Consider the following 24,233-nt stretch of genomic DNA (forward strand, 5'->3'; position numbering starts at 1 on the left):
ATCAGAAGTCTTGTTCCTCCTGCCACCGAACTTCACTTATTCCAACTATATCTTACTTTAACCAATCCATTTCCCTTTTTAAATTTTCTAACCTACCTCCCCGATTAAGGGATCTGACATTCCACGCTCTGATCCGTAGAACGCCAGGTTTCTTTCTCCTGATAACATGAGAGTAGGATCATAAATTTATTCTGACTAGTATCTAGTTTCTCCCACACACGTTGACCCCCGAACAAAAGCGGCACGTGGATGCCAGCTACAAGTTGACTGAACTGCAAAATGAGGACAACACTCTTCTGGAGGGAATCTTCACGGGTGTCGAGACTTGGTGTTATCAATACGAACTCACCACAAAACGACACAGTGCAAAAATTCACATGAAGGATCAACGCTCTGACGGCATAGTCGAAATCCAAGTCTATGTAACGCCCTAGTTAAACAACATCCAAAAGAAGGACTTCCCTCATAGTTTCACATCGTTTTATGACCGTTCTGCGCGTTGACCGCAAAATTGGTTCAAATGGCTCTAAGCACTATGCGACTTAACATCTGAGGTCATCAGTCCCCTCGACTTACAAGTACTTAAACCTAACTAACCTAAGGACATCACACACATCCATGCCCGAGGAGGCAGGATTCGAACCTGCAACCGTAGCAGCAGCGCGGTTCCGGACTGAAGTGCCTAGAACCACTCGGCCACAGAGGCCTTCGCGTTGACCTGAAGTGGGAGGAAACTATAAGGAACATCTGCAGCGTTAAAACCACCATTTTAAATTTTATCTGTTTTTTATTAATACAGTATCGAAATACTTGGACTCTCGGAGTATAAATGAATGTATTAGGTTAATGCCTCTAAAATGAGCTATGTGCTTAATCCCACCTTCCAGCAAAAATTAAAAGACACATGAGCACATTATGGTGATAATTTGCAATATAAGCAATATATTCACGTAACAAAATCAATCCAGATAAAGACCATATATGAATAAATTCACTGTAATAGAGGAAAAGGTTATTTGAATGTGTATAAATTAACCTGTAAATAATACGATCATTCATTTTGTGCTTCTAAGTATGTAATATAAAATCTATGAAATAAAGTATACCACCAAGTCATTATTTAAATCCTTATCATGATGATTACCATTTATTGATAGACTGCTTACAGGACAGTTTTCATTGAGAGCCACGACGGCACTTTGAAAGAAGTGCTGGGTGAGAACCATTTTCCTGGATATAGCGTACTTTCTCGAGTGAAATCCGCACAATATCAAGAGACAATTCAAAAGTCACGTACTTTCTGCCAGCCAGCAAGTACCAGCGGAGATCTCAGTAACATTCACAAAAGAATTTCACTGTAGCTGAATGCTCCCCCGTGCTCTGGCTAGCCCTTAGTAGCGAGGACTTCTTTCTTCCCGGAAATTGAACTGCTTGCCCGTCAGACAGAAAACAGGTCGCTATCTCATTGTGATCACGGAGAAACAGGACGAGAAAAATTTCAGTCATATTGCTTTCTTGTGTAAAAAGTGAGAAGCGGAAGCATTTTATCGACAAATACAATATCACTTTCCGTAATAAATAAAATTCATTCATTCATTCGTATATGGTAATTAAGTCCGCTTCTGCCTCCCCGATTAATCTGGTGTAACGGTAGCTTCGTTCATCTCCAAAGACCAATTCTCATATCTCGAGGAAAACTGTCATCTTCCAGCCTTTACTGTTTTTCCAAGCCTATTCCGTCGCTGTGTATCTCTAGTGTTAATTTCGTCTCCAACATCTCAGTAGTGTGTGTACGAGTACATTTTGCGGCGTGCAATTGCAGCTGAGCAGTTATAAACCTAAGTACTGACAGTTATTTGTGCACAGTTCTACAGTTATTAAATTTAATAGTTTCCAGGGGTATTTCGTGCTGTTTGTGGCAAAATAACGATTTAAGAAACTTTTAGAAACATTCACTTGCTGTGTTTTCTAGATTTTTCTGTGCGCTGAAGTCGTTTAGTAAATTTCGCGGTTTTGTTTTCAGCTGACGTTTCTTATTGTTTCTAGTGAAATATTTCAGTAAAATTTTCGTTCAGTGTTTTAATTTCGTTGAGTGTTCCAGTGGCGGCTTGAAGTTTTGGTTTTAGCTAATAATTTTGTGAAGTTCTGTTGGTATTTGTATTAGTTGTGGTTTAGTAGTATTAATACAAGTAGTTGCTTTCTTAGTAGAGAGGGAGTTTCGAGACCGCTGTTGTTAGTTCTATAAGTAGTTCTACTGGTGTAACTGAACGTAGATAATGTAGACGTATAGTTTTTTTTTTCAGTATCAGTAAAATTTTACCACGAGTGAGAAGTGTGGGCTCTGTCGTAGGTTTGTGAGTAGTGGGTTACGCCGTGGGATTTGTTCAATGTATTTTCATTGGGCAATCCAGTAGGCAATCTAACGAGATCCTCTCCAAGGAATGCAGAATCTGTAGTAGAAATAAGTTGATAGAGGAACAGGAGCGTAAGATCTGTGCCCTTCAGGTGCAGTTACAACACGCAAAGGAGGAACTAGATAAGTTGAGGGGGGTGAAGGGTGCTGGGGAATGGGAACTGGGAGTTGGCAAGATGGCAGTTATGCGGTGGAGGTATAGACAGCTATACTTTTCGTATATGCAATAGATTTGACCAAGTGTCAGAGTTCAGTGGAGAGGAGCCTCTTGTAGCTGTAGATGTAGGGACCGTGCAGCAGTCCTCAGAAGTTAAGAGGCCAAGGTCAGTTGCAAAGTCAAACAGAAAGAAGAAGGTTCTGCTGTTAGGTAGTTCGCACAGTAGAGGTGTGGGCCAGCAGTTGCAGGAAGTGTTGGGGAGTGAGTTCCAGATCACCAGCATTGTAAAGCCTAGTGCAGGGTTGGCTCAGTAGACTGACAGCGTAGTGTAGTTATGTAGGAATTTTGTGAAAGAGGATCAGGTAGTGACAGTGGGTGGAGCACGGAACAGTCTTGATAGGGACGGGGAATATGATGTAGGTGGTGACCTGGTAAAGATAGCTACTCAAACTGGTGGCACTAATGTGCATTTTGTGCAACTGTTTCAGCGTCATGATCGGCCTCATCTTAATGCGGCTGTTAGGCGCGTTAATATGGGGATGGAGAAGGCACTGATGGCAGAAAGCGTGGGTCACATTTCAGTGGTGCTGGTTAAGTCTATCAGTAGATCCGGTTTCACTAGGTTTTGTTTTCAGCTGACCTCAGTAGGTATGGGAAGGGGAGGCTGGCAAAGCTTATAGGTGATAGTGTAGTGGAGAGTGGTGGGATCACTCATCACTGTAGTAGTTGGTGTTAGAGCTGCACCTTTTTGAGCTTGAAGTCAGCTGAAAGATATACTTGCTTAAAGGAAGTCCCTCCAAATAAGGGCTCACCTTCAGAGGACGTCATGTTTCTAAGTAGAGAAGGAATTAGCATATGTCATCAAAATATAAGAGGTATTAGAGATAAAGTTAGTGAACTGCTTATAGAGGTTGGCTCTGAAAATATTGGTATATCGGAGCAGCATATAAATAATTTGACAATTCAGAGGCTTCCTGTACCAGGATACAGATTAGCTGGCTGTTATTCAAGGAGTTCCTTGCGGGGTGTGGGAGTGGAAAAAAAAAACAGTATTCAATTTGTGTCCGTAGAAGTATCATGGCACTGCACAGAACAGATATTTTAATGTTGTGCAAGGGCAGCTGAATTTAGTGAAACTAAACTTCTAATTGTTATTGTTTATAGGTCCCCTACCTCTGACTCCAGAGCATTTCTGCTCAAGCTAGAGACGTTTCTTGATTCACTTTATAGGAAGTGCCAGAAATTAGTTTAAAATGGTTCAAATGGCTCTGAGCACTGTGGGACTTAACATCTGAGGTCATCAGTCCCCTAGACCTACAAGTACTTAAACCTAACTAACCTAAGGACATCACACATCCATGCCCGAGGCACGATTCGAACCTGCGACCGTAGCAGCAGCGCGGTTGCAGACTGAAGCGCCTAGAACAGCTCGGCCACAACGGCCGGCAGAAATTAGTTATATGTGGTACTTAAATATAAATTTTCTATATGATGATGCAAGAAAGGTTGTTTGTAGATTTCCTAAATTCGTATGATCTGATGCAGACTGTGTTTTTTTCCAACAATGGTGCAGTGGAACATCGTACAGCCATAGACAATATTTTTATTCATTCTTCATTACTAGATGGGCATTCTGTAAGTAAAAGGGTGAATGGCCTTTCAGACCATGATGCACAAATTTTAACACTGAAAGGCTTTTGTACTCAAACAAATGTCACATGTAATTACAAGCTATGTAGGAAAGTTAATCCAACAGCAATACAGAGTTTTTTAAATCCCGTCAAGGAACAAGAGTGGCAGGATAATTATAGTACCGATAATATAGATGACAAATATAATCCTTTCCTTAACACATTTCTCATGGTCTTTGAGAGTTGCTTTCCATTAGAACGGTCGAAACGGGGTACTAACAGCAAAAGACAGCCTGGGTGGCTGACTAGTGGGATAAGGATATCATGTGAAAAAAAGCGGGAATTATATCAAAATGTTAGAAGCAGTCACAATCAAGCTACATTCGCCCATTTCAAACAATACTATAAGGTGCTTAAAAATGTTATTAGGAAGGCAAAGAGTATGTGTTATACAAATAGAATAGCTAGTTCACAGGATAAAATTAAAACCATATGGTCAGTTGTGAAGGAAGTATCTGATCATCAGCACAAGGTCGACGATGTAAAGTCAGTTCGTTGTAAAAATATTTCTGTTACTCATAAATCAGATATATGTACAGTATTTAGCAATCATTTTCTGAGAATTGCTGGTGAATTAAATAAAAACTTAGCTTCTACAGGGAATCTTATAACTCTCTTGGCAAATGCCTTTCCGAGATTGATGTCTGAAATACACCTCTGTGATACAGGCGAGTGGGAGATTGAGTCAATAATTAAATCACTGAAGATTAAGGACTCTCATGGATACGATGGAGTGCCTAGCAGAATATTAAAGTACTGTGCTGCACATGTTAGCCCTGTATTCAGCCATATTTGTAATTTTTCTTTTATGAATGGTCGGTTTCCTGAACCATTAAAGTAGTCGGTAGTAAAGCCGCTTTATAAAAAGGGAGAAAGGGATAATGTAGACAATTGTAGACCTACTTCTATGCCATCAGTGTTTGTCAAAGTTATTGAAAAGGCTGTGTATGTAATTATAGTTGATCATTTTACATCACATAATTTGCTATCAAATGTACAGTTCGGATTTAGAAGTCGGTTAACAGCTGAAAATGCTATATTCTCTTTTCCCGTGAGGTACCGCATGGGTTAAACAAAAGGTTTCGAACTCTAGGCATATTTTTTATGTAACTGAGGCGTTTGATTGTGTTGATCACAAAATATTGCTCCAGAAGTTGGACCATTACGGAATACGGGGAGTAGCTCACAATTGGTTCACTTCTTACTTTAGCAACAGAGAGCGAAAGGTCATTGTTCACAGTGCTAACAATGGCTGTGAAGTAGAGTCTGAGTGAGGTACGGTCAAGTGGGGGATGCGCCAGGGATCAGTGTTGGGGCCACTCCTGTTCCGTATATTTGTAAATGATATGCCCTCTAGTATTACGGGTAACTCTAAAATATTTCTGTTTGCTGATGACAGTAGCTTGGTAGTGAAGGATGTTTTCAAGTAGTGCAGTTCATGACATACGTTCTTGGCTTGTAGAAAATAAACTAACGCTAAATCACAGTAAGACATGGTTTTTACAGTTTTTAACACACAGTTCAACAAAACCTGACGTTTTAATTTCACAGAATGGGCATATGATTAGTGAAACTGAACAGTTCAAATTTCTAGGTGTGCATATAGATCGTAAACTGTTGTGGAAAGCCCACGTTCAGGATCTGGTTCAAAGACTTAATGCTGCCATTTTTACTATTCGAACGGTATCTGAAGTGAGTGATCGTTTGACACGAAAATTAGTCAACTTTGCTTATTTTCACTCGATTATGTCGTATGGTATTTTATTTCGCGGTAACTCTTCCCAATGTAAAAGGATATTTTCGACTCAGAAACGGTCAGTTCGGGCAATAAGTGGTGTACGTTAACGAACCTCTTGTCGACCCCAGTTCACGAGCCTGGGTATTTTGACGTTGGCCCCTCAATGTATACATATGTTCCTTACTGTCCTTTCTTGTTAACAATATGAGCTTATTCCCAAGAATAAGCAGCTTCCACTCAGTTAATAGTCGGCAGAAATCAAACCTGCATTTTGATCGGACATCCTTAACTCTTGTGCAGAAAGGTGTGCAGTATACTGCTGCATCCATTTTCAATAAGGTACCACTAGAATTCATACATCTTAGCAGCAATCCACGCGCATTCAAATCGAAACTGAAGAGTTTCCTCATGGGTCACTCCTTCTGTTCTATCGAGAAGTTTCTTGAAAAATTAAGCTGATTTTTATTGTATTGTTGATTGTGTTTACTTAAACTTAAGGCTTGACTTTTTCGGGTTTATAAACATTTTATTTTGTCTGCTTTTACTTTTATGTTGTAATTTCATGTACTGACACGTTCCATGACCTTGGAGATTTGCTCCTCAATTTGGTCCTGCGGAACTTGACGTGTAAAGAAATAAACAAGCAAACGGAAAAACTTTAACATCTGTGCTTCTTTGTCTGTGAATCAAGTAACTTCGTTTTCATTTAGTTTCATTTCGACTCCAATTTTCGTGCAACGGGACGACTGCTAACTGTAGCACTGTGTTTTCTAAATCGGAATTCCGTCTTGTTCTTTATGTTCTTCACTCGTTGTGTTATGGTACCACTTGTCTGTTTCCCCAAGCATTTAAAACACTCTTGAAAACATGACGTGGATCAGAGGTCTCCTAGGTAAGTACTTGGATTGATAGAACCTACCAGTTTCCCTACAGTTTCCTTTTCTTTGTCCGTACACTAAAATCCTGTCTGCTAATTCTGTACTTGGGTTCAAATCTCTTTCAGTGGAACAAATGGATTGTATACTTAAACTTGTAAACACAGACTGCAGCCTAACAAAACTTAACAGCGTGACTGAGCATCCCAGTGAACACGTTGCGAGACTGTGCAGTCTGCAGTTTCATATTCCCTTTCCTTTTTTCCCTTCGCTGTACGCTTACACGGTGGCCGGATATATCTACACTAAATGTTAGCAACTATTTCCATAACAACCGTGAGTAAATTCAATATAGCGTACAAACAATGATTTTTAGGTTTTCGTCAACTGTCCAAATGAAATACTTGTTGCACCAATCAAATCACTGTTTCTAATAAACCCACGTGAAGATAGATTCTTAAAATAACGCTTATGATATGGAAATAGCGTAAGGTTCATCAACAATTTTCTTGTACTAACTTGAGATGTTTGTACCAGAAAAGTGTGAAGTTCTTACATTGATTAGAAACAACCACAATTAGAATCAACTTTTGTGCTGTATACGCCTATTTTTACTTCCTATAGTGAACTGAAATGTAGACAAGACTGATCAAAGTTAATAAAAGCAAAAAATACCACGAGGATGACGAGTTTTTTTTTTTCATCTGAACACAAATGTTCTTCTTTTATACGTCGCAAAATTTCTGTCATGTGAAACATTTTTGTACAATGTGAAATTTGTCATTACTTTGCTACATAAATAAAACTGTGTATAACCTGATAAAATTACTGCTTGTCAGAAAATTTCGACAGTAAAGTCACTTCAGATAATGATAAAGAAATCTGAAGACTCACGGAAACACAGCTACTCATTTTTCTGTGTATTTTATCGAAATGAATGCTACAACTTACGTTGTAACAAAATTGACAAGGACAGCAGTAATTTTGTGGCGTTGTTCCTTTTGACACCTTTCCGGGATGACGCAACCAAACAAGCTATTCGTCTGAGCTACGTGAGCCTTTGATGCTTCACTCACTTGTCACTTCGTGAATATCGGTTCTTATGTGCAAACAGAAACAAAGAATAGACTAGACAGCCCACTCACTTTTACGAGGAACTCCAATGATTGAGAAAAAGCACATTAACCTTAAATAAAAATGATCATATTGGCACTTAAAGGTGGTCACTCAGACGTAAAAGTTTTGTATTTTACGCTGTGCCACCTCAATACGCAATGTATGAAAGTCTTCTTTCCCTTCTTCCACTTCCCGCTATTTAATCTGTTGGTGAAGTGACAGATGACATGGATGGGAGAAAATTCGGAAAACGCTGTGCCAACTTCTTCCAGAGGCATTCGTAGTTCCTATGGAGCCAACATGTGCATTATGAGCAACAGTTGGCGCAGAATCTATTTCTTTCGATCTGCCCATAGCAGGAATGTTCCTTACCCTCTGTATAGCATTATAGCGCCATTCGAATAACAGTGTTTTGCTCATTCGCAGAATTGCCATTCTTGTCGTACTCCGTCTTTTGAGATTCCTTTGTGCGTACAACTCAACTCAAATGTGCTCTTCGCGTTCCTTTTGCATTGTCCGTACGAAGTATTATATTTAGTTTCTCCCATATTGCGAAAGACATTTATTTTCCGAAATAACCAACATTCGATATACGTGAATGACACAGACAGGATGACAGCGGCATTTCCTGTGTTCCCCGCAGTTATCGCTGCGGTATTCCCTTCTTATTCGATGTCACGTACTTCCTCATTTGGATATGAAATCACGTACTTCTGCATAACATGGCAGTCAATTTCGTGATCAAAAGTCGTAAATATTGTATTTACTCTGAAACTCCGGAATTTGAAGAGTGAATGCCGTTGAATTAGTTTATTGTAGAAATACAGTAATATAAGAGGAAATTACTGTGTTCCGTTTGGAAAATAAATTTGATACAGATATCTCTGTGTTTAATACAGCTATGAAAAGAGACTGTACCTCATTTATTGATGATGTTTTTACCATTCATTTCAGTGAGAACAGAATTATGATGTCTTAAACGGTTGAGGAAATATCTCATGTATATCTTAGTTGAATCACCATAATATTTCCTTAATACATCCTCAAAACGTCAAATTTTCAATAATTAATTTGGAACATGTAATTCCTCTTGTAACTGACCGAAATATTGATCGTATCGTTTGCAAGTCCGTGAACAGAACAGAATTATGATGTATTAAACGGTTGAGGAAATATCTCATGTATATCTTACTTGAATCACCATAATATTTCCTTAATACATCCTCAAAACGTCAAATTTTCAATAATTAATTTGGAACATGTCATTCCTCTTGTAACTGACCGAAATATTGATCGTATCGTTTGCAAGTCCGTGAACAGAACAGAATTATGATGTATTAAACGGTTGAGGAAATATCTCATGTATATCTTACTTGAATCACCATAATATTTCCTTAATACATCCTCAAAACGTCAAATTTTCAATAATTAATTTGGAACATGTCATTCCTCTTGTAACTGACCGAAATATTGATCGTATCGTTTGCAAGTCCGTGAATAAAAATGTAAAGAAGCATAATGGTATGCGTCTATTTTGGAAGAGGAACAGAAAAGAAACAAACTATGATATGCAAAAGACTTTTTTCATTCCATTACGAGTATTACGCAAATATTTGCCACCATTTACGGTAAGTATATTCGACGAACATGGAAGTGTTTGCGAAACGAACGGGGATATGAAATAACACATTGCGGGATGACGTCATGTGTTCACTGGCATATTCATTTCCGATGTTAAGTTTTGTTAGACTACAGTACGTGTTTGTAAGTGTAAGTGCACAGTAGATTTGAGCTGCTGAAATAGCACTGTACCCAGCTACAGAATTACCAGATACGATTTTCGTGTACGGACAAGGAGAGAGAGACCGTAGGGAAACTGATAGGTTGCATCAATCCAAGAAAATTATTCCTCAGTTTCTAATGTCAGACACGACCAATGTATACAACAGCAATTTATAAAGTTGCAAAATACTATTTACGTAGTCAGTGTTAACTTTAGCTTGCTTACAGGTGCAGAAAAATGCGGTGAACCAGAAATTCCCGTGTACGGCAACGTGACAGTGGATGATGGAACAGCAACTTATACGTGCGACCAAGGCTACCAGCTGAAGGGAGTCAGCATCCGGGTGTGCTCAGTTGGAGGACTATGGTCCGATTACCAACCCGTCTGCGTTGGTACGTACTCACCGCCACATCATCTTACCTGACTTGATTACTGTTATTCGGTTATACTACTTTAGTTTCACTGAGTGTGATAATTCTACAGTAATGTTTATCGTTAACAGTACTGCATGTTACTTGTAAATCTGGAAAAATTAAACGTAGAAAGTGAAAAGGGCTGCAGTTTAAAGACCCACAGTGTTACTAGGCATCGATGATAAAGCTAAGACTGCGCGTAGATGAAAAAGGAAATCGAAAGAGGTTTTGCTTAACCGATTAACTGACAATGTTGCTCTCAAGCACCAATGATTTCCAGTGGCCGTTGTAGGAGAACCAAAAGCCTTAACACGTTTTATCTGGTAATATTGCTCTCATTGATCCACTAACTATGCACAGTTGCCAGCGCATATCAGTAACAGGGCATTGCTGGTAAGAGCCATCATTGACCCCAACCGAGAGGTCATTCCGTGAAATATCGTGCAATTCCGCATGTCATATTTCACTGACATCAGCATCAGCACTTCTTTACCGTTAAGGCCGTATCAGGAATCATGACATCCGGACATGTGTAGAGGCGAGGGAGAAACGTGGAGGGAAGGCGCATGCAGTTGCACTTTTCATATTTCACTGAGAGCAGCATCAGCACTTTCATATCTCCTGGGTAATTACTGGAATCAGCCGCAACAGCAGCACATCCAGCCACATGCTAAGGACATGGAGCGCCGGGGTGTGGAGCGTTAAGTCCAACCATGCCTCCCCACATCCCCGTTCAGCAACCAAATTTTGCGAAGTCTACCTACTGCCGAAATATTTCTCAACTACGTCTGCATTACTGACTTCAAAATATTCGTTTAAGGACTGGTGTACCAGTGACAATGTTATTTTTTAATTTTTTATTTTTTCCTTTGGTGGTAGATTGGGGTACAGCGTCAACGGTGGCTCTCGGTCAAACTGTCTTAGTGTAAGGGTAAAATTTTTCTGTCCTACGATAACATCATTCCAGTGACATCAATTGAGTGCACGTTGAAGGTGTAGCTGTGAGTCCTGAAGTCCCGTATCACTCTCCGATGATGGAAGTTCAACGTAGCAGTCAATAGGGAACAGTCACACTGTTAAATTTAATTTCAAACTATAAGACATTCTCAGTCGATTACTAGATCACGCATACTGCACATTTGGCAATAAATAATTAAAATGCAACATCTGCGTATAAAATGTAAATAACAAATTACGTATTCGTATTCGTTTAAAATGAGTTTTTCCTTGAATACTATCCCATAAACCCTGAGACGATAAATAAAGCCAAGTCCTGCTACACATCCTGCTTGCTCCTGTCACCAGCAGATGGCTGCACTACAGTACACGCCTGCTTACTTCCACCAGCAGATAACTGCACTGTAAAATCGACCGAAGTTTGATCTGCGAAACAAGATTTCGTACTGCCACCAATAGAATGCTGCATCATTTATTGTGATGTCAGAATATTGAAAAATACGTCTGCAGTGTAAAACAAAGAGCGAGTTAATATCCGCAATTACACAATTTGCCAAATTAGTGCACAAAACTCTTAAATCTGTACCTATTACAAACAACTGCTGACATTTCAGAATGTAGGCCTAACAATTCAATGTCGCAAAAATAACCTGTCCACGCCTATAACGGCAGAAAAATACGTATAATCTATGCAGTGAAACAGATGTAACTCATTAGGCCTACTGATGTAAGTCACAACACTCCCTCAAAGTATGTATTCCTGCGAGTAAATGGTTCTCTAACACAATTTTAGGACGGAAAAAGACAATGCATCGTGTTACCCACTACAAACAATATAAACAGTGCTATTTATAGCAAATCAGTGATATAATACAGTAGTTTACTGTCAGAAGTCTCCCTAAAAGATTTATATACTGTATTTTTCCTATAATATTGCTAATAATATTCTAAAAAAACATCAGCAGCATGAAAAATGTGACGTTCATCAGGTAGCGGTATCTAAATACGTGGAGTGCGTATTCAGTCTTTGCAGTTACATTTCCGGAGACAATAGCTCACGAAACCAAACCCTGTAACCAAGTACACCTCCACAAACAGATGCACAACACAATTACCTTATCCGAGAAGGAAGCAATAAACTGATTTAATTACTAAACATGACTTAAACTGCAGACGTACTTGGTAGAAGCAGACCTTGGGGAAGATTAGTTTGGATTCTGGAGAATGTAGGAACACGCGAGGTAATACTGACCCTACGACTTATCTTAAAACATACAGTACATTTAGGAAAGGAAAATCTACATTTATAGCATTTGTAGACCTAAAGAAAACTTTTGACAATGTTAAGTGGAATACTCTATTCGAAATTCTGAAGGTATCAGGGGTAAAATACAGTGACAGAAGGCTATTTACAACTTGTACAGAAGCCAGACGGCAGTAATAAGAGTCGAGAGGCATGAAACGGAAGTAGTAGTTGAGAAGGGAGTGATACAGGATTGCAGCCTAATCCCAATGTTATTCAGTCTGCACATTGAACAAGTAATAACGGAAATAAAAGAAAAATATGGAGTACGAATTGAAGTTCAGGGAGATGAAATAAAACCTTTGAGTTTTTCCGATGACATTGTAATTCTGTCAGAGACAATAAAGGACTTGGAAGAGCAGCTGAACAGAATGGACAGTGATTTGCTAAGAGGACATAAGATGAATATCAACAAAAGAAAAACAAACATAATTGAATGTATTCGAATTAAATCAGGTGATTCTAAACAATTCAGATTAGTAAACGAGAGACTTCAGGTAGTAGATGAGTTTCGCTATTTGGGCAGTAAATTAACTGTTGATGAGACCATATAAGTGTAGAAAGTATATAGTAGAGAGGATATAAAGTGTAGACTGGAAACAGCAAGAAAAGCGTTTCTGAAAAAGAGAAATCTGTTAACATCGAATATAGATTTAAGTGTTACGAAGTTTCTTCTGGAGTGTAGCCATGTATGTACGTGAAACATGGACTATAGACTGTTTAGATAAATAGAGAACAGAAGATTTTGAAATGTGGTGTTACAGAAGAATGCTGAAGACTGGATGGATCGATTACGTAGCTAATGAGGAAGTACTGAATTGAACTTGGGAGGCAAAGAATTTGTGGCACAACTTGACCAAACGAAGGGATCGATTGCTAGGACACATTCTGAGACATCATGGGTTCCCCAGTTTAGTATTTCAGGGAAGTGTGAAGGGTTAAAATACTAGATGAAGACCAAGAGATGAATACAGTAAGCAGATAAAGAAAGATGTAGGTTGCGGTAGCTAATTCGGAGATGAAGAAGCTCGCACAGGACAGAGCGTAAAGAGCTGCAGCAAACAAGTTTTCAGACTGAAGACGACAACAACAACATTCCATCAGTTTTAATCTCTGCAAACGACTGCTCTGTTGTTACAGCTAGAATATAATTACTCCCTTTGTCAAATTATTGGTAATCCCGCACCGCAATTGCTTCTGTAATCACATTATTTCGTCTTCGCTTTCCGTGTATTACGACGTCGCTATCTCAGCAGAACCATGGACTGGTAGATTGTCTAACGTCATTTCCGGTTATGACCCACTAAATTTTAGAACACGACCACTTCCACATCTACATGATAGAGAATAGCATCACTTTAATGCGTGTTGTAGCATTTGTTTAGTATTTATATTAATGATGGTGGTCATACAAGCTCTTGAGTTAGGCGTTAAGCGTATTTTTGATGATTCTTTGTGTTTGAAAGGAATACGATATCGAATTATGGTAGCGACTTTATTTGTTTCGATAAACGTGTATTTTAATGAAGTATACAACCAATTTAGATGAATGAGTATTTAATTTGAGTTTATAAATTCTGAGACGTTTCACGATATATGGTAAGTAGTTTTCCCGATATATCGACTCTGACATTGTCTTTGGAAATGTCATATCTCTCACTGTTACCGTCTTTGGTCGTTTGTTTACAAGTAGTCGAAGTACGCCTGCAGTTTAAGTCATGTTAAGTAATGAAATTCCTTTATTGATTCCTTCCCTGATAAGATAATTGTGTTGTGCATATGTTTGTGGTGGTGTACTTGGTTACAGGTTTTTGTTTTCGTGAGCTGTTGTCTCAGGAAATGTTAGTGCACAGACTGAATACGCACTCCACGTATTTAGATACCGCTGCCTGATGAACGTCACACTTTTCAAGCTGCTGAAGTTTTTTTAGAATATTATTAGCAATATTATAGGAAAAATACAGTCTATAAATCTTTTAGGGAGACTTCTGACAGCAAACTACTGTATTATATCACTGATTTGCTATAAATAGCATTGTTTGTATTGTTTGTAGTGGATAACACGATGCATTGTCTTTTTCCGTCCTAAAATTGTGCTAGAGAACCGTTTAATCGCGGGAATACATACTTTGAGGTAGTGTTGTGACTGGCAACAGTAGGCCTAATGAGTTACATCTGTTTCACTGCATAGATAACACGTATTTTTCTGCAGTTATAAGCGTGGTCAGGTTAGTTTTATGACATTGAATTGTTAGGCCTACATTCTCAAATGTCAGCAGTTGTTTTTAATAGGTACAGATCTTAGAATTTTGGGCACTAATTTGGCAGATTGTGTATATGTGGATATTAACTCGCTCTTTGTTTTACACTGCAGACGTATTTTTCAGTATTCTGACATCACAATAAATAATTTGAGTTATACAGCGTTTTTCGTATGTTAACCTCAATTAGGAATGTAAACATCGTGTTTTTCACGCTGGCGATTTATTTTGCTGACTTTTAGAATTTTTCAATATGCTAGTAGTGGAAAATAATCATTTTGTGACTGTTGCGTTATTTAAGTGTGCAACGTTCTATTGGTGGCAGTAGGAAATCGTAGTTCACAGATCAAACTTCAGTCAGTTTTGCAGTGCAGTCATCTGCTGGTGGAAGTAAGCACACGTGTTCTACAGTGCAGCCATCTGCTGACTACAGGAGCAAGCAGGACGTGTAACAGCATTTGCCTTTACTTATCGTCTCAGGGTTTGTGGGACTGTATTTAAGGAAAAAACTCATTTTCAATGAATACGAATTCCTAATTCCTTAGTTATGTTTTATAAGTAAATGTTGTTTTTTAATTGCTTATAAAGAAATATGCTGTTTACAGGATGTGGTAATCGATGGTGAATGATTTATAGCATCAAATTAAATTGACCAATGTGGCTGATCAGCCAGTTCTTAAATGAATTTTTTGAAGTTATTAACTTAACAGCACTTCTCGTTCACTAAAATGTAGCGAGTGTTGACGTGCAGGTCAGCTTACTTGGAACATCGACAGTTAGTGCTGTGTTTACATTATGAAGAAACCTGTCGAGGTTGTGCAACAGTACATAGTAGTGATGGGTAGTAAATGACTACAGTCTTGTGAGAACTGTACTATATGTACTTCTCTGGGCAAATGTTTCGGCTGTTCAGATACTTCACCGTATTTTGCTGTTCAGCAGTGATGTGGGGAGGCATGAGGGGGCTTAATGTTCTCCACCCCTCCTCTCCATGACCTTGGGATGTGGCCAGATATGCTGCCGCTGATGTCACGATTCCTGCAATGGTGTTCCAGATAAGAAATTGATGATGCTGCTCTCAGTGAAATACAACAAACGCAATTCCATGATGTTTCCCAGAACAACCCCTCGGTTCGGGTGAGGGTTGGTTTGAACTGGCAGCTTGCAATGCCCTACAACACCTGTCTGCATAGCGGACAATTTTGTCACCAATTGGCATTTACATCGGTGAGGCTCATATTGCAAACCACCCCAAGTACATTATATTATTAAAAGTATTCCGACAAAACTATGTAATGAAACATGGACCAACATATGTCACGAGACGTGTACGTGCTTGTATAAAAGGGAAATCATGTTGTCTGGGGCGAGCAGTAGCAGCAAAATTGTTCGCTCTGGAGAGTTCCATGACTTCGAACGTGGACTTCTCACTGGACATCACCTGAATACTAACTATATCACGGAAATTTCAACATTGCTAAAGCTGCCCAAATCTACTGTTGGTGATGTGATTGTGAAGTGGAAACGTTAAGGAACAATCACAGCAAAAGGAAGACCAGACATATCCCACACAAAGACAGACAGGGACCCTCGAGCGCTGCAGGGGATGGTTCATCTATATCTACGTCTACATGATTACTCTACAATTCACAATTAAGTGCCTGGCAGAGGGTACATTGAACCAACTTTAAGCTACTTCTCTACCGTTCCACTTGTAAAAACCGCATGAAATCAGGTGAAAGAATCACTCATAAGTTTTAAGGTGCTACCAGGTGTTGAGGGTTAAAAGGACTGGGATAAAATGATCGCGCATCTCCTCATAAGCTACAGATTTCTGCAGTCAGTGCCATGCGATACTTTAAGTGGTGTAAAGAGTGACACCACTGGACAATGGATGGATGGAAAAGCTGCAAGTATCACGCCAAGCCTTCACGATCTTGTTAAAGAACTTTACTAAAAAATATCCATCCTGAGGTTGAAGGTCACTCTTGTGTCCATTTTCGCTTACAAATAATTTTGTTTTTGAACACGTTCTTCGTTAAGGAAACACTATTGTTTCTTCTTTTTACACAGACATGTTTCGCTGAAGTGAAAGCATCGTTTTTTTTTATTTTCTTGCTGTCAAATAACAGCTTATCATAGAAAGTGAAAACACAACAAAACGACATGAAATGAACAATAACTCAAATATCAATGCAGGTCTGAAAAGAGGGTAAACTGCAGATGAAATTGGACGCGTTACAAAGGAAAACGAAAATAACATATCATTAGGAACAAAACGTGAAGAAGGGATAGACATCTAGAAGAATACTGAACAAACATTGACGCTGTGGGTATCTAATCACAAAAGCTGACAAAGCAACACTATGGTAATAATTAAACAAGAAGCATACAAAAATTAAATCTTAAATTTTCTATAAGAAATCAAGATAGGAAAGCTAACCAGTGACCCAACACAGTGATACCAGAGAAATACACAGATGCTTCTTTAGAAGATTTTACACATATTCACAAAACAAAACGAAATGGCTAAGGCGGAAGAAAACGTATGTACACACACTAAACAGCCTTTCAAAAGTGGATAAGCGAGATATATCGATCTACGGTTGTATATTTCAGAATTACACCTATATATCACCTAACCAGAGATTTATACAAATACTTACAGAAATATTAACTATACGCAACACTGAAGAGCTGATAGAAAAGATCAAACATGTGAACAGACCAACAACAGCCACATCCATTCAACATTACATCCATGTACATCAATATCACGACCACAGAAACCATCAGGTTCATCAAACAGCAATTAGAACAAGAGAAAGACAGTCCTGGACCCAATGCAAAAGAAATAAGGAACATTCTGAAATTAATCAAAAAACAAAACTGTTTCTCATTTGGCAACCAGTTGTACTCACAGGAAGATAGGCTTCCCATCGGGTCAAAAGTCAATGGACTTTTAGCGAAAGTCTTCCTTAATTATACTGAGAACAAAATATTTGAAACCACACTAATACTCAAACAATACACGATAGTTATTTGGCATAACTACATAGTGACATCATATATCTTCTAGGTGAAACACCCAGTCATATCCATTAACTCCACAGTGACATAAACAGTCCATCCTAAAACAAAATCCACCGTAGAAACAAAAAATCGGAAAGGCTAAATTTCGTTTACCTCCCTACACACAGACAAGACAAACAACATCAGTTTTCTATATTCAGAGAAATAACCATCACCAGCACAGCCATATGCAAACACAATAGCAACCCAACAACGAGTATATCCAAGGAAGCTGGTTTCATATACAAGTTGCACAGACTGAATAAAACTCCACCAAATGAAAACAACTACAAAACTGAAGTATATGTAATCAAAAACGTTATCGACCATTTGACAAACTGAATCACAAAATTAAAACAAAAATAAATGGGACATCTAGCACATAAAAACCAAGAGATCATCACCAACATTCAAAGCACACAGACATAAATACACATAATGCAAACACCCAGAAAACGCACACAAGCTCACATGAACAAGAAACTTCCACAACAATAAGGAAAAATATCAAGAATAAGGGAAAATAGCAGCTCACAGTATGGCCAACATACTCATAAGACACAGAGTGCAAATACCCTACTGAACAGGTAACACAACCTAGAGAAAACTGAAAACAGCCAGTACCAAGACAGACAAACGCAGCACATCTGGTATTTATCTGTTGATACGTCATTATTGCAGTTCAATTTATATTGCGTGTACAGGCAGAAATTTCATGATTAGGTACGCAGAAGGTACTAAAAAGGAGCAACTATCATTCGGTATTAGCAGAACGCATTATGGAAATGGATCACAGACAAACAGACATCAAACCCGACGTAAAAATTCTCAAATGCAGCAACAGCCCCAACAAAAACAAATAACTCAGGAAAATTATCAAATTCAGAGAGCCACAGTAGAATGTAAAGAAATAATAAACTTTCGCACAATCGTCTGCAACGGAACTCTGTTCTCTGCCCTCAAAGAACTGCCGTATAACCCAACAATCCAAACCCGTGCTCACACACACACACACACACACACACACACACACACACACAATGTGTAAGACACACCTCTCAAAGCCTAATATCAAATAAAGGTCCAGAACTCCCACACAGAACATATCTATTCAACAGCTTGCTATTTTTTATAGCTTGGAAGCAGTGACACATTGCAAGTTTAAAAGTGCATTCGCACTGTGATAATGAAAATAAAAGGGAAACCTGTAAAAGTAAGTGGAAAATATTGCATGCACAAATGGAAACACACACACAAACTTTCTCATAGAATAAAGTAATGTTAACCACAACAATCTGAATTCCCAGTTGCAATTTTTTTACATTAATTTCTCTATGCTTGCCGATAACGAGCTAAATAACAGCTACAGTGCAAAATACAGTAAGCCACAATAACCGCAGAATGAGTAACCAAGCTATACAGGGTAGCCAGAAACAATTGGTAAAGCTTGGAAGGGAGTTGCAGTGAACATGGTGCTGAGAAATAATTGTTAAGAAAAAAATTCGATACGTGGAGCATTTTTTAAGTTAGCCTATCAGGCTATTGCGTGCACAAATTCAAGTCAACCGCCAGGCATTTTCCGGAAGAAAGGCTCATAGAAAAAGTGGTTCTCTGAGACAAGACTGTTCAAATACTTACGTTTAATATATCTGATTAACAGTCTGATTCTAATACAGAAGTATACTTTAATAGAATGTGTACTACTATTAGGTAAGTCTTTCCACAATACTAGATATTTTAACCCTACGTTTTTAATGTGAAAAATAATATTTCTGATAAACATCTATAGGCGCTTTTCCCGTAGATCAGTGTCAGTAGATTTTATCGAGCAAACAGTTCTTTCATCGGATGTTAGTTTAACCGTCAGAAAACATTAAAATAGAATGGTAATATTGTTCTTAATAATACCTACGATCAGGAAACCCCCAGAGAAGTACATAAAGTACAGTTCTCACAAGGCTGTAGTCATTTACTACCCATCACTACTATGTACTGTTGCACAACCTCGACAGGTTTCTTCATAATGTAAACACAGCACTAACTGTCGATGTTCCAAGTAAGTTGACCTGCACGTAAGCACTCGCTACATTAAAGTGAACGAGAAGTGCTGCTCGCACAAGCATCAAGAATAATCAAGAATACAGTGCCCTGATCTCCAGCGTTCCGATAATGAAGCAAAGCTGTGGCAGTATTTTCTACATAACACGATAATTAATTTCAAACAATTTCCCGAAAAGGGGCCCATAGGCTTGTGGACCCTTCTTCCGGAAATACCTCATTTAGTGTCAGTTGTTCTGATAACGTAGATGATAGCGAACAAGATTGATCAACCTTTTCTTCGGGTGTGATCATTACTAAGCACCCATGCCAATTCTTGCATCGCTGTGTTCTTCAGTTTTAGGAAACCAAAAAAAGATCACGTTTGGAGACACTGCCAAAATTTCCGCGCACAATCTCACGATTGGCTAACTTCAATAATAGTTAACTCGGAAACGAAGCTACGTGTCGAATTATTATCGAAATTTTTTCTTAACAATTATTTCTCAGAGCAACCTATGCTGCAACGCCCATACAAGCTTTTCAAACTGTTTTTGATGTATGCTTTCTAATTTGTGAATAGTTTTATTAAAAACGGAAACTCTGTATGTACAATATGTACAAATGGTAAAGAACATTAGTCTTATTCACTACAAAGTCAATGAAAACCCTTTTATCTTCAGCAAAACTTTTGTTTGTAAGAAGAAGAAAACAGTTGTGTTTGTTCAATTCGTTATTCATCCAAAACCAAAAGTATTAAAAAATTCTAGAAATTATAAGTCTGAAAAAAGAAATACGACAATGGAATACAGCAACTACTAAGAAGAAATGTAATTAACAATATAGCAGCAGTGACGCACAATCTACGTGTCACAATGAGGTAATGTTACTGTGCAACTGTGTTCAGCCGAAAAAGTGTTCTGCAAACGCAACATTCCAATCTATTTCATACATTGCACATTTTGATTCCTAGATAGCTTCGCGGAAATGATTTTTAGAGTCAGTAGCAGTTTTCCAAACCGTGTCTACGAAAGCTTCAAAGTGATGCGGCGTTACTATGCCAGATTTTGTTTACAGAGGACGCATAAGTTACAAACCACGTGCAGGTCAGTCAACCACATGCATTACTGGTTGGTACAAAATACACGCTGGCCAAGTGTCGTTCGCGCGTTGGGAGAAAAGCATCATTGGTCCCTGTTTTACTCGTGGGACTCTAAATAGCTACAAGTATCTGCAGTTGATAACACAAATTGCGATGCAGTTATTGTAAGGCATCCCACTGGACATAGTGCAACCCATGTGATACTGGCTTGACGGATGTCAAGCCCATTCCGCACAGATAATTAGAAACATTCGTAGCACAACACTGGGAGATCGCTGGATTGTTCGTTTGGGACTGACAGCACGCTCACCAAACATAAAAGAAGACCAGTACAAGGAAACCTCAACAACTACTGAGGACGTGAAGTACGTAGCAACACGCTCTGTGTTACGATAAGTCCAAATGAAATTCAGAGTACTGTATTGTCTCTTCGGAGTCGCTTTATTGTTGTTATTGTTGTTATTGTTGAAAGTCAACATTTTAAGCAGCTGATATGTCAGACACAAACGTTATCACATAAAACGTGCCTAAATGATGCGTTAGCTCATATCTGGTGCAGTATTTGAGACGATTGTGGGACCGCTCCTCTTATCTCCTCTCCTCTCCGTCGTTTGTGGATTCATATCTTGTAACTACACTACTGGTCATTAAAATTGCTACACGAAGAAAAAATGCAGATGATAAACGGGTATTCATTAGACAAATATATTATACTAGGACTGACATGTGAGTACATTTTCACTCCATTTGGGTGCATAGATCCTGAGAAATCAGTACCCAGAACAACCCACTTCTGGCCGTAATAACGGCCTTGATACGCCTGGGCATTGAGTCAAACAGAGCTTGGATGGCGTGTACAGGTACAGCTGCCCATGCAGCTTCAACACGATACCACAGTTCATCAAGAGTAGTGACTGGCGTATTGTGACGAGCCAGTTGCTCGGCCACCATTGACCAGACGTTTTCAGTTTGTGAGAGATCTGGAGAATGTGCTGGCCAGGGCAGCAGTCGAACATTTTCTGTGTCCATAAAGGCCCGTACAGGACCTACAACATGCGGTCGTGCATTATCCTGCTGAAATGTAGGGTTTCGCAGGGATCGAATGAAGGGTAGAGCCGCGGCTCGTAACACATCTGAAATGTAACGTCCACTGTTCAAAGTGCCGTCAATGCGAACAAGAGGTGACCGAGACGTGTAACCAATGACACCCCATACCATCACGCCAGTATGGCGATGACGAATACACGCTTCCAACGTGCGTTCACCGCGATGTCGCCAAACACGGATGATGCTGTAAACAGAGCCTGGATTCATCATAAAAAATGACGTTTTGCCATTCGTGCACCCAGGTTCGTCGTTGAGTACACCATCGCAGGCGCTCCTGTCTGTGATGCAGCGTCAAGGGTGACCGCAGCCATGGTCTCCGAGCTGATAGTCCATGCTGCTGCAAACGTCGTCGAACTGTTTGTGCAGATGGTTGTTGTCTTGCTAACGTCCCCATCTGTTGACTCAGAGATCGAGACGTGGCTGCACGATCCGTTACAGCCATGTGGATAAGATGCGTGTCATCTCGACTGCTAGTGATACGAGGCCGTTGGGATCCACAACGGCGTTCCATATTACCCTCCTGAACCCACCGATTCCATATTCTGCTAACAGTCATTGGATCTCGACCAACGCGAGCAGAAATGTCGCGATACGACAAACGGCAATCACTATAGGCTACAATCCGGCCTTTATCAAAGTCGGAAACGTGATGGTACGCATTTCTCCTCCTTACACGAGGCATCACAACAACGTTTCACCAGGAAACACCCGTCAACTGCTCTTTGTGTATGAGAAATCGGTTGGAAGCTTTCCTCATGTCAGCACGTTGTAGGTGTCGCCACCGGCACCAACCTAGTGTAAATGCTCTGAAAAGCTAATCATTTGCATATCACAGCATCTCCTTTCTGTCGGTTAAATTTCACGTCTGTAGCACGTCATCTTCGTGGTGTAGTAATTTTAGTGGCCGGTAGTGTATTTTTACAAGCTGCGACATAATCGTGAACAAAAGCAGTTATCAAGGAGACAACGTACAATGCGTTTTAGTTCAAGAATAGTTTTTACTGAAATGTACGTTTTTACTTAATTGATTTTATCAATATTCCAACTGCTTAGCACTTGCACATATCAGTGGCTATTCCTTGTGCACTCCGGTCTTTGGATACGTCATATATTTTCCACTTATATATCATACCAAATTCTCACTGTAAGTTCTTACATCCGGACATGAGCGAAATAGCCAAAATGATCACCGCTGTTAATAAGCTCCACTGCGGTGATGGTTCATCAGATACAACATAAAACATGACAACTTTAATTTAATATTTGACATTGAAAACCCAGGAATTACTGATTACACATCTGCCAACCTGTGCAAGAACCTTAACATTATGTCTTGAAGTGAGAAATATGATGTTTTGAATTGAAATGAAAACTGTGTACATCCAAACACATTTTTCTCCACCTGTAACAAATGTTTTCCAAATAAAAGTGTGGAATGTGCCACCAACATATCGTCAATGAAGCCATGAGCAGCACTGGGAATTTTTTTAATTTGTAACTTAGTAATAGAATGCACTGAATTCAGAAATAAAGTCTAGCTCCGACATTATAAGTTCCAAGATTCTTAAATTGTACACAATGTTACTGTATCGCTGTACATATCACGCTTGATTGTCATAAATAAAACATTTACTATCAGAGAGTATCGCTTCGAATGCTTCACAATGGCTATTATCTCTTATGAGAGATTCTGCGCTCTTCTTTTTAAAACTTCTTTCTAGGTTAATAACTATCTTCCGCAAAATTTGATAGTAACAATACAGTTATTTCCTGAAGATTAAAATACAGACATTCTGATATCAGATCTTCAATGAAGTTGTTAACGTATTTACCAATAAACATTTTTCGCCGAATGTGATTTGCACAATTTGGCATCTTCCTTAAAATCTTCAAACGGACTATATACTCATACATAAAACTGAAATACTGAAAATTTTGTTTCTATGTACATGAAAGGCCGTCGTATTGTGGTGGGCTTGTCAAAAAGTTCTTGACTATAGGTGTCGTGATCAGCTGTAGAGCAGGGCTGACAGTGCATTTCCCATGTCGAGCTCAAGAACACAGTTATGTTGTTTGCACAGACATTAAACACTAATCAGTACACCCTGCGCTTAATTCCAAGCAAATTATGTGACTTGTCACCACATAGTTAGAACACACAATGCACCTATACCTACGTCTATTGTTATACATATCTGCTGAAAGAAG

The 24,233-nt window shown here is 39.0% G+C and overlaps 1 protein-coding gene across 1 annotated transcript in view; it reads left to right on the top strand.

Annotated features, from left to right (window-relative positions):
• LOC126183736 (uncharacterized) overlaps window positions 1-24,233 on the top strand; it is a 1,106,726-nt gene that overhangs the window by 941,739 nt on the left and 140,754 nt on the right. The window contains exon 7 of the mRNA XM_049925942.1: window positions 10,001-10,165. Coding sequence (XP_049781899.1) covers window positions 10,001-10,165 — 165 coding nt within the window. The remainder of the gene's footprint in view (window positions 1-10,000; window positions 10,166-24,233) is intronic.

This window comes from Schistocerca cancellata, chromosome 4, assembly GCF_023864275.1.
Source record: "Schistocerca cancellata isolate TAMUIC-IGC-003103 chromosome 4, iqSchCanc2.1, whole genome shotgun sequence".
Classification (NCBI taxonomy): Eukaryota; Metazoa; Arthropoda; class Insecta; order Orthoptera; family Acrididae; genus Schistocerca; species Schistocerca cancellata.